The 11,690-nt window shown below is 40.7% G+C and overlaps 1 protein-coding gene across 2 annotated transcripts in view; it reads left to right on the plus strand.

Moving 5' to 3' along the window:
* The window catches only part of LOC137874016 (receptor-type tyrosine-protein phosphatase gamma-like), a 598,619-nt gene extending 588,514 nt beyond the window's left edge, over window positions 1-10,105 (plus strand). For both annotated transcript variants that reach the window (XM_068712605.1, XM_068712604.1), the window contains 3 exons: window positions 82-224; window positions 4,118-4,253; window positions 4,884-10,105. In XM_068712605.1, the coding sequence (XP_068568706.1) occupies window positions 82-224; window positions 4,118-4,253; window positions 4,884-5,033 (429 nt within the window). In that variant the 3' untranslated portion in view covers window positions 5,034-10,105. The remainder of the gene's footprint in view (window positions 1-81; window positions 225-4,117; window positions 4,254-4,883) is intronic.
* Window positions 10,106-11,690: the final 1,585 nt, after the last annotated feature.

Below are 11,690 nucleotides of genomic sequence, written 5' to 3' on the forward strand. Positions count from 1 at the left end.
GTAACATGGATGAGTTGAATAGAACTGTTATAAACCAAACATCCTTTATTTAACCTCCGTCTCTCTCCGTCTGTCCACCAGGATGACTACGTTTTAGAGGTTCGACACTTTCAGTGCCCCAAGTGGCCGAAGCCCGACGCGCACGTCAGCAGCACCTTCGAGCTCATCAACGTCATTAAAGAGGAGGCAGCCACCCGCGATGGACCAACCATCATCCACGATGAGTCAGTTCCATATTTTATCTCCTCTTATACTCTGTCAGCACGTCACTACTCGGGTTATTTATAACTAAGTACAGCAAATTTGAAAAGCCAAATGGAAATAGAACACTGTATGTCAATGGGTCCAATTTATTATTACATTATAGTTGGCTATGGCAGGATGAGGGAAACTAAATCACTTTTATGCATTATCATGTCTTATGATATATTGATAAGCACTTGGCAGGCACATGCAATAAAACTTCAAATGAACTGCTCTTGCACATCTGAAGAAGTGACATTAAAAAAAGAACAAAGTCTCTCCTGGCCTCGTACAATCAAACTGCCATCGTCTCCTAATCACTTTAGCACAAGACCTTCACACCTGCTGGCTCCTAATTTACCCAGAAACCCCTTCATCTATATTAAGCCTAAAACTCCACAGACTGACAGCTGAGTAATTTAGGACGAGCAAGGAAATGTAAAAATGAGGAATGTATCCGCAAAACATGAAGTTAAAAGTGTGACGTGACACAGTGCTGTGATTATGTTGTAAGCCATTCTATGAAAACATGCTCTAGTGCAGACCTGGGCATTGTACGGCCCGTGGGCCATATCCGGCCCGTTGGCTGTCGCCGACTGGCCCGCGAGACGTCAATGGGAAAATATAAAGCGTAAATAACTGTACATCATGCACGGAGTACAGCTGCATTGCTTTTATTTTGAAGACGACTGCTGCTGTTTTTTATCTCAATTTCCGTACGTTAGTACGTTTGTGGATGTGTGCAAGCAGCAGCATCACTGCAATCCCAACAATGGCAGTGTCGGCCGCCGGAATGAGGCTGGTGTATTTGGCCCGATTCTGGCGCGTAATTCATCTCGAGTCTCAGCCGAGTCGGCAACCGGACTCCGCCCGCCATGTTTCTTCCGGCATGCCGAGCTTACGCCGGAGCTGGGCCGGGTCATTTTGTCTACCTGGGATGTGTTGGTGATGCAGAGCGGACAACTGAAGCTTTGCCAGCTTAGCTGCAAAAGCAACATGCTCAGAAGATGTTGGTTCTCAGAACTGACAAAACAGAAAATGAGGACAAACAATTGTAATAAAAGTACTAATTTATCCGAAACATGATCCCTGTCAGTGTTTTACTATTGTATATGGATATTACAAATGTATATTTGTTTGGATCATTATTCCTGCTGCAGATGTTTCAGGTGGAGCTTATTTTAACTCTGTTATACTGTGTTGCTCAGTTTGGGTAGTTAGGAAAGGTTTGTAGTGGAGTGGAAGTACAAAGTTGAATAAAATGGAAATACTCAAGTAAAGTACCTTGAATTTGTACATAAGTACAGTAAAATAGACTTTCCACCACTGATCATAATATTTACTCTTACCACTCACGGTTTATCAAAACCATACAATTTACTTTTTATAAAGAGGTAGAATAATATAGAGCAGGATCCAGTTCAGTCTGTTGGTTCGGCCCTCCACAACAGTCCCTGTTTCTCATGTGGCCCCTTGGCAAAAATAATTGCCCGCCCCTGCTCTAGTGGCTGCACTAAAAAGATTTGACTTCCCCCAGGTGAAATGATGTTCATTAGAACAACACATTTAACACAACAGATAACACTTCCATTAAAAAGAACAATGTTTTATTGATTGCACTTTGTTACAGGTTCACAATGTTTTCCTGCAAAGAGGAATTCCATCAAGTTAAAGATGCATGAGAAAGCAATTTGTTTACGTATTTGAACACATTTCAGTCTTAATGCATACGCCAGAGAAAAGGGCTGGCACTTCTGAGATGAATGAACATTTAATTGGTTAGCTGGATATACACAGACAACTGTAAACGTGTTAAAATCCCTTTTGACTGGTTGAATTCAAAACATTTTCACTGTCAACTTTCACACTTTCACACATTTTGGCCGGTACTCAAAAAGTTTGACTTTCGTTACCCAGATCTGATTTTAGGTTGACAGAGGATGATAACTTGAATCTTAAAATTAAAATAAAATCACTACAGGGTTTAATTACTACTCACATACTATTGCATATCATATTTTTTTTAAATAATACTGTGGTTGTTTTCCCCAATATGAACTACTTCCATAATTTCCAATCCAAGCTTAATATATTTTTTTGTCTGTCAGCATAAACTGTAATCGCCCAAATAGTCTAACACACTCTGGCAGCCTGACTATCCTGCAAGTGTAGTGAGGAAAGACACATGTTGTTTTACTTCTAAACAACAAGTGACAGCCCCTCCAACCCCCGACTTCCCTCACAGGTACCCCAGGAAGCTGCCCAATTAAACGTAATGAAAGTGTCTTCAGTATTGACACACATTAGTGGTCCTGAACGACACTCTAATCCAGCAGCTCTGCTCATGTTTATTCATTACAATAATGAAGATTGCTTGTCGCATCCTCAAGAAGAAAAGTGACTAATTAAGCACTTCATGCGGTTGCCATGGTGCGGGCCGGCTTGTAGCACCTAAGAAACTGTCAGTTAGAGACTCGTCCTAATTGTCTGCACGCTCATTATCCAGCCAGGCGTGGGTTGTTAGCAGGGGTTTCCGCTGCGCTGCTGACAGGGCTGCTAATGGAAGAGGAGACCCTTTACGTTGTGAAGGCGTTCTCCAGGGAGACTCACGCTGGGCCAAGCTGTCGTCCTCAGGTGGATTCACTAGCTAATAAATCTTTAATCTCAGAGGAGGTTTCATGACTCTGTGAGGGTCTTCACTCCCCGGCTGAGCTGCTGTCTAGGACAACTCAAATGCTGAGTAGTAAAGGTCTTCACAGCACCCCAAATCAGAATTTTGGAGAGATTTTCCTGTAGCCAGAATGAGAAAAACACCATTTCTGTGGTGAGGGACCATTTATAGGAAGTAGAATTGCACAAAATGGCTGCCATATTGGAAATCTAACAAGCTGCAAAGTCATAAACAGGGCCGCGAGCTGGGTGATGCATGGTGGGTGGTGGGGCTGCAATGATGACAAATAGCGATAAAGTGACTTTCAGTACTTGTCAACGTTTTTTTTCACAATCATAATACCTCTACTGAGAGGAAGCCCCTCTTTTGCAGGAACACCCTTACTTACAGGCTTACTTTATTTCATTGGTGCACAATGGTGCATTTAAGTTCCATACTGAGGAGCTAGAAATCAGAAGATGACAAAAGTAATTATCTTCCATGGGCTTGTCATCTGTCAAAACTATGAAACGTTATGGCCATCGCGGGTAAGTCGAGAATGCAAAAAACCCCACAATTAAGGACAGGAAGTCAAATTCCTTGTATGTGCCTTCATATGATTGTGGAGATATGATGGTGGATATATGATGGTGGAGATATGGTGATAGAGATTTGATGGTGGAGATATGATTGTGGAGATATGATTGTGGAGATATGATGGTAGAGATATGATTGTGGAGATATGATTGCAGAGATATGATTTTGGAGATATGATTGTGGAGATATGATGGTAGAGATATGATTGTGGAGATATGATTGTGGAGATATGATGGTAGAGATATAATTGTGGAGGTATGATGGTAGAGATATGATTGTGGAGATATGATGGTAGAGATATGATTGTGGAGATATGATTGTGGAGATATGATGGTAGAGATATGATGGTGGAAATATGATTGTAGAGATATGATTGTGGAGATATGATGGTAGCGATATGATGATGGAGATATGATTGTAGAGATATGATGTTGGAGATATGATGGTAGAGATATGATGGTGGAGATATGATGTGGGAGATATAATTGTGGAGGTATGATGATAAAGATATGATTGAGGAGATATGATGGTGGAGATATGATTGTGGAGATATGATGGTGGAGATATGATGGTGAAGATATGATGGTGAAGATGCACACTAACCACAGCTACTGTGTGTCTCCTCAGGTTGGGAGCAGTGTCGGCCGGCATGCTGTGTGCCCTCACCACACTGTCTCAGCAGCTGGAGAGCGAGGGCGCCGCTGACGTCTATCAAGTGGCCAAGATGATCAACCTCATGAGGCCAGGAGTCTTCACAGACATTGTGAGTCTGACCATACACCTGAGAGTGGTTCTGCTCATTCAAAAGTAAAGCAGCAGTGAACACAAAGCCGATCAAGTGTATTCTCAATACGTACTTCAATTACTTTTGAGCTTACTGCAATTTATTTGTCAAATCTTAAAGCAATTTGTGAGAAGATACTTTAGAGAACAGTAATTTTGTATTAATTGTATGTATTATGTATTTCACTAAGTAACTGCAAATATATTTTTATAAATATAATAAAAGGAATAATAGCTTTTGTTTGCTACACTATGATGGAGGAACCATGGTGAAAAGATGTGTCTGTTATGTTTCATAACTTGAAAGATAAATTAATTTACTGACTGACACTGAATGGTTCATGGTAAAAAAAATTTTGAGGTTCCACATGCCACTTTGCTCAGATTTTACTGAAAGTTAGAAGAAAATTGCATCTCTTAGATCAATCTAGTTTGGTATGGTGATGTCATGGTAAACAATAAGACCGTATCAAGGCATATGGCAGATTTACATCCACATTGAGCAAACCAGTTATGCTACAGTAGGTATGGCTGTAATAACTGCTACTGTGAAAGTATAGTTGTCATGTTCTCACCTGTTCTCTTCTGTCTCTGTGTGATGGCTCCACAGGACCAGTACCAGTACCTCTACAAAGCTCTGCTCAGCCTCGTCAGCACCAAGGAGAACGGCTCGTGTTTTCTGACCAGGGACACTAATGGGACCATGGCGTCCATGTCTGACCAGTCTGACCAGGCAGAGAGCATGGAGTCACTGGTCTGAGAGAGGCCCTTCGGGTGCCCAGAGCTGAGCTGAGCTGAGAGCCCACAATGGAGGCACTTAACTTTGTAAACTGTCAAGGAACTATTGTGAACAAGACTTTTTGAGGCCTTTTTGCCAGACTCTTGGTTAAAATGAATAACCTGATTACTTTTTTACACTGATAAAAAGTTTTTGATATTTATTTTTTTCGCCATTTTATGTCTTAATGTTCTCCTACTGAAGGGTTTGCACCTGCGTTTTTGAGTTTCACAACGGTGTCGGTAGGCAACAAGAAACACTTTTCTGTCTTTTCTTGTTTGCACTATATAATGTCAGTGTTACTGCCTATACTAAAGCTGACTCACTCGGCTTTTCTCCACTCGAGCTCTGATTTTTCTTTTTGACATTCCTTGGCTGTGGCCATTATTAATTAAATCAACTGCTTCTGTGAAGGACATTCTTCTGCCGCCACCTACCAGTTGATTTAAGACAGTGGACAGAGGAAGGCACCGAGTCTCCGCCTCAGTGACAAAATGCTGTTCCACTTCAGTTCAGCGTGACCTCCTCCGCTCTGCTCATCGATAATACTCATCCTACCACTCATTTATCACAAGAACCGAGATATTGGAACCTATTGCCACAGACAAGTAGCGCTTGTTTTTTTAAAAGTAGTTTCCTCTTCACTGTTTCTTTTTTTTTGCCTTGTTTTCTTGTCACGCTCCTTCTTACTAGCGAGTCACACCCATGTTAGAATACCTAAGGTGGTGTAATAACTGCCACTGTGAAATGTTATTATTATTTCTTTGTATAATTCATATTATGCTTTTTAATATATGGAAATACTGTATGTATACATATATAAATATATCCTTATCATAATAACTTTGTGATTTTTGTACATGTCCTTTGTGGCCTCCCGCCTCAGGCCGGTTGATTTACCACTCCAGTACTCACAGCTGATTCATAGCCATCTGGAAGCGGACTCCCTCGATCCTCTACGTTCTCGTATGCTGCTATGTCATCTGAACCCACACACACAAATATATACATACAAACACCACCGGTGATTCTACATTTGAAACAAAACAAACGATGCAACAATATGACATTACATTTTTTTATTTATTTATTTCTGTCAGGAGTTCATTCTGACAGACGAGCATGGATTAAGAACACAGAGGCCTGTATGTGGAGCTCTTACTTCCTCACATCCACCTGTGTGTGTCTTTACAGGGTTGAATCAGTGTGATCCACAGGGGAACAGCAGACTCAAAAACAAGCTCTATGCAACAAGTTGGTTCGGTTTTAGAAATCTGAAACAGGGTTTAAAATAGTCTTTGGGTTCTCAGTGTTAGTCCAGTCCAGATTGACTACAGTGAGTTGAGATTTTAAATTTGTTTTTATCTTTTAATTGTATTTGTGCTTATGTCGTCTGGACAGAGTAAATGCTCAGGTGTGGCTGAATTTCACAAAAGACTGCAGTGATAGAGTAATATGTCTACCAAGACAAAGCATTTGCAGTAGCACTGCAAATGCTCTCAGTCACTGTTATAATGTCCCACTCAACCAATGCCATTGTGTCTCAAGTCAAGTTAGTAAAAGTGGAAGACATTTAGTAATCAAACATTGCTTTGCAAGAGTATTGACATGTTTCTTTAGTTAAATGCCTCATGATTCATGTTACATTATTGTAAATGTGTTGAAAGTAAAGGTAGTTCTTGCTTTCCTTCTTTACTTTGATAATATGACAAGAAAATGAAACGTGATTTGATAAGAAATGTAATCAATAGGCAGGTCATTCATTGAACTGCATTGCCATTTCCAACCCTACTCTGTGAATGTTGTTGACAAAATCTATGAAAAGGTCAAAACCATAGAGATAGAGCAGCAGTAGAACAGACATTGAACTTTAGAACGGACGTTGAACTGTTTTCCGTGGTCACAGGAGAAAATGGTAATAGCTGTTGGTTGTCATGGTGACAGCACACGTCAGTGGGCCAGTAAATTGTTGTCGCAGCTCTGGGGACAGATGGCTGGCTAGCTCGTTAGCTTGGTAGCTTGTCCTTCTCCGGAGCGGCGGGGAGTGAGACAGAACCGTTAGACCCAGCACTGCTGCTGGCCACCAGCTTGCAGTTCAGATCATTTCCTCTAACCAGTGTAGCATTAAAGGATGGCAGAATTAGAAAGCTAGCTAACGCACCATGCTTTCATGCTACACCGGTTTCAGAAAATGAGCTTAACAAAAAACGTCACTTGTCATGTTTCCTGAAGCATTGAGTTGTTAATTTGACTCATTTACTCTGGTTCTCTGTGCTTTGTAACGTTACTTGCCGTAAGCCAGTTTAGTTGGTATGGAAGTTAGCTCGCCACAACGCTCGCAATGGCAACGATATACTTAAAAATGGCCGCTGCTACGTTCATTTTGAATGTCCCATCTACTCCTATTCTATTACTCAGACCAAAACCAAGAAGACGTTAGTCTATCTATACTTAGAATTAGATTCCCCTACCCATTCTGTGGAATCTTTATTTCCATTCAAATAATTGACAGCCTTATTATCCTTTGATTTATAACGAGTTGGCAGCAATTGCCAAAATACACACTTCTCATTAACTATGTGGCCTGACAAACCATTTCGCTTCTGAATAAACCATTCATAAACACACAGAAACATAAGCTTAAACTGTCTTATCTTACACAGGTGTTTGTATCAGCGGTTTCTAGACACAAGCATCCCTAATGTCATTTAAAGCCAGAGCTTTGACTATGTCTTGTATCTGCCATAGTAGACCTGAGAGGCTAATTTCTAACGTCACAAACTGGACAGCAAGTGCTCTCTTTAATGATGTTGTCCACTGTATTATTAAAGTGGTTGACTAGTAAAAACAGATGGAGATCCGTTCCAGATCCGGGTTCGCTGACAGAGGTCTGATCACCCGCTCCAACCTCCCTAGGCCTTGTGTACATAGTTTCCGTTCCTCACCCCCTTTTCTCCAGAGGTGTATTTTTGAGTGGTTTTGTGGCCTACAAGCAAAGAGCAGAGTCTGAATTGTTCACTGCTTTAGCTGCAGTAACCCCTTACACGCACACATGCACACATATTTACAAACACATTTCTTTGACGTGAGGATGTTCTAATTTTGCCACTGATTTTAATGATATGCTGTGCTGTCGATGGCGTGAAATGAAAACTTGTTGTTTTGCATTTTGAATGAAAATGTGAATTTTTTTTTTTCACACAGCACAAAACAGATAATGTGTTGAATGCGAGGGGGGCAAATGTATTTTGATCTTTTCAAAACACTTTACCAAAGACTTGAATCCTTCCTGTGCAGAAAAAGATGTTGTGCAAGCTTTTCTCTCTCTCTCTTGCTGATTCCTCTCCCCTCTTTCTCCACCTCACACTATATCTGTATTTGTATCAGTGTCCTTACAGAAATTTGCTTCAAAGTCTCACTTGAGTATCTGTTTGCTTTAACTCCAGCATTAAAGTCCTCACATGCATTTATTGTTATATACCATCAGTTGTGATAAAGAGATGCATCTAAACATAAACTGAGCAGACAGAGGAGCATTAAAGATACAAAGCTTTTCTATTTCTGGTTCTCTTGCAGTGTTTCCTCCTTTTGAAATGGGAGCCATATGAGCTAAACTCTCTAAATTTGACAAAACATGTTCTGTTTCTGGTGCTTTTCTTTCTTTTCTTTTATGAACCACACACTTTGCATAAGTGACTGGTCACACCACAAAGTTGCACAGCGAAATTCATATGCGCATCCTTGAAAAAAGCTACAGTCGCTACAAGACTACTGTCGCTGCTGAGGTAACTTTTAACATGCTAGCTAGCTGATAGCGAGCTAGTGCTAGTCAGTGAAAGTAGCTTTGCCATACTGGATGGCTTGCCTAAGTACAGGACAATACGTTAAAGCGGTTAACTGAAGGGAATGCTATCCACACCTGTATCACGACTAAACATGCGGCCTGGCTCCAACAGAGCAGAGTGATATAAAATTAAATGGTGTGTCAAGCTAACGTGATAGCGGCATCCAATTTGGATCTCCAATTCTTCAAAGCTTAGCACTGTCAAGACAGTATGCAGCTGCTTAACGGCAAGGATTTGATTTGCATGTCGAATGTACTGATCGAGTGAAATGACCATGATTTCTGAATTCATGCTCTTGTAAATGCTGGTGTGACCGAGCCCTTCAGATGGTCATTCTGTCATTTCTTTCTGCCCTCGTATTTAAACTATTCTGATCATCTTTCTCATTCCGAATGAAATGTGTTTTGTGTAGCAACAAGCACACGCACACACACAGCTGTACTGTCAGTAAGAAATGTACATATATTTTGTTGCCTCTGTAACTCAGCCATTCTCTGGAAACTCTATGTAGTGACTGTGTCAGAGGAAATCTTTCACAGATTTTGAAATTCCATCCCAAACATAAGTTCTTTACCATATCTTGACGTAACATGTACCACAAAGCTCTCACAATGTTTTTCAATCTGACACGTCTGGTCTATAATCATAAACATGTTCAATCCGTTCCCTCCTTTGGAATTCACTCATGGTGTCTCTGTTTGTGGTGGATTGTGTGGAAGCCAGGTGTCTGTGCATCCAGCTTGTGGTCATTATCACACGCCAGTTTCCAGCTTCACGCCCTCCATAAATGTTCAGGCAGTGATTGTGATATTACGATGTTATTCCCTTTTCTTTAGATTATTTTTGCTTTTGGTTTTCGCCCTATGGAGGCTGTGATTCTGTTGCCAGGCGTGAGCAATAGAATAGCTCCCTCACGAGGTAATTTCCTCACCATTGAACCATTTTGGAAAGGTGGTTGTCCATTCCTCTTTTGTAACATGAAATAAGACAAAAAGATGGATTTCTGTTTTTTTGTTTTGTTTTGTTGAAAGCTATATCAAAGCATTCTATGATAGTGTTATTTAATATGTAAATGGTATTGCTATACATAAAATAAAATATGGGTTTTGATGTAATTTTCTGAAATCATTTGTGTGATAATATTTTTTCCTACAAGCTCTGTTGCTGTTGAACATCCAGTGAGGTTTAATAAATTTGATGGCTTTCTGACATGGACTTGTTTCTTCAGCATTGTCCACATGTTCTCAATGGGATTTTAAGTCAGGACTTTGGGAAGGCCATTCTAAAACCCTAATTCTAGCCTGATTTAGCCATTCCATTACCACTTTTGATGTGTGTTTGGGGTCATTGTCCTGTTGGAACACCCAACTGCGCCCAAGACCCAACCTTCGGGCTGATGATTTTAGGTTATCTTGAAGAATTTGAAGGTAATCCTCCTTCTTCATTATCCCATTTACTCTCTGTAAAGCACCAGTTCCATTGGCAGCAAAACAGCCCCACAGCATAATACTACCACCACCGTGCTTGACGGTAGGCATGGTGTTCTTGGGGTTAAAGGCCTCACCTTTCTCCTCCAAACATATTGCTGGGCATTGTGGCCAAACAGCTCGATTTTTGTTTCGTCTGACCACAGAACTTTCCTCCAGAAGGTCTTATCTTTGTCCATGTGATCAGCAGCAAACTTCAGTCGAGCCTTAAGGTGCCGCATTTGGAGCAAGGGCTTCCTTCTTGCACGGCAGCCTCTCAGTCCATGGAGATGCAAAACACGCTTGACTGTGGACACTGACACCTGTGTTCCAGCAGCTTCTAATTCTTGGCAGATCTGCTTTTTGGTGGTTCTCGGTTGACTCTTCACCCTCCTGACCAATTTTCTCTCAGCAGCAGGTGATAGCTTGCGTTTTCTTCCTGATCGTGGCAGTGACAAAACAGTGCCATGCACTTTATACTTACAAACAATTGTTTGCACTGTTGCTCTTGGGACCTGCAGCTGCTTTGAAATGGCTCCAAGTGACTTTCCTGACTTGTTCAAGTCAATGATTCGCTTTTTCAGATCCATGCTGAGCTCCTTTGACTTTCCCATTGTAGCGTTTGTGGGCGTTTGTATCCAATGAGCCCTATCTATGAAGCTCATTTCATTGACACAACTTTCTAAGTCACCAAAATTGCTAATTCATGTTGCTGTATGTATATTTTTGACCCAGCAGATTTTGGCACTTTTTCTGTTAACCCATAATAAAGTCATGAAAGAACCAAACTTCATGAATATTTTTTGTGACAAAGAAGTATCTGTTCCAATCACACTATCAGAGAAAAATCAGAGTTGTAGAAATAACTGGAAACTCAAGAGAGCCATGACATTATGTTCTTTACAAGTGTATGTAAACTTTTGACCACAACTGTAGGTTTAGGGCTTAACGGGTTAACTGAACTGCACCAATTCTGTCAAGAGGAGTGGTCAAAGATTCAACGAGAAGCTTGCCAGAAGCTTGTGGATGGCTACCAAAAGCGCCTAATTGAAGTGAAAATGGCCAAGGGACATGTAACCAAATATTAGCACTGCTGTATGTATATTTTTGACCCAGCAGATTTGATCACTTTTTCTGTTAACCCATAATAAAGTCATGAAAGAACCAAACTTCATGAATGTTTTTTGTGACAAAGAAGTATCTGTTCCAATCACTCTATCAGAGAAAAATCAGAGTTGTAGAAATAACGGGGAAACTCAAGAGAGCCATGACATTATGTTCTTTACAAGTATATGTAAACTTTTGACCACAACTGTAGTTGTAGGCCT

Source organism: Cebidichthys violaceus, unplaced genomic scaffold (assembly GCF_023349555.1).
Source record: "Cebidichthys violaceus isolate CVI_PGR_0920_01 unplaced genomic scaffold, fCebVio1.0.p SCAF_17, whole genome shotgun sequence".
Lineage (NCBI taxonomy): Eukaryota > Metazoa > Chordata > Actinopteri > Perciformes > Stichaeidae > Cebidichthys > Cebidichthys violaceus.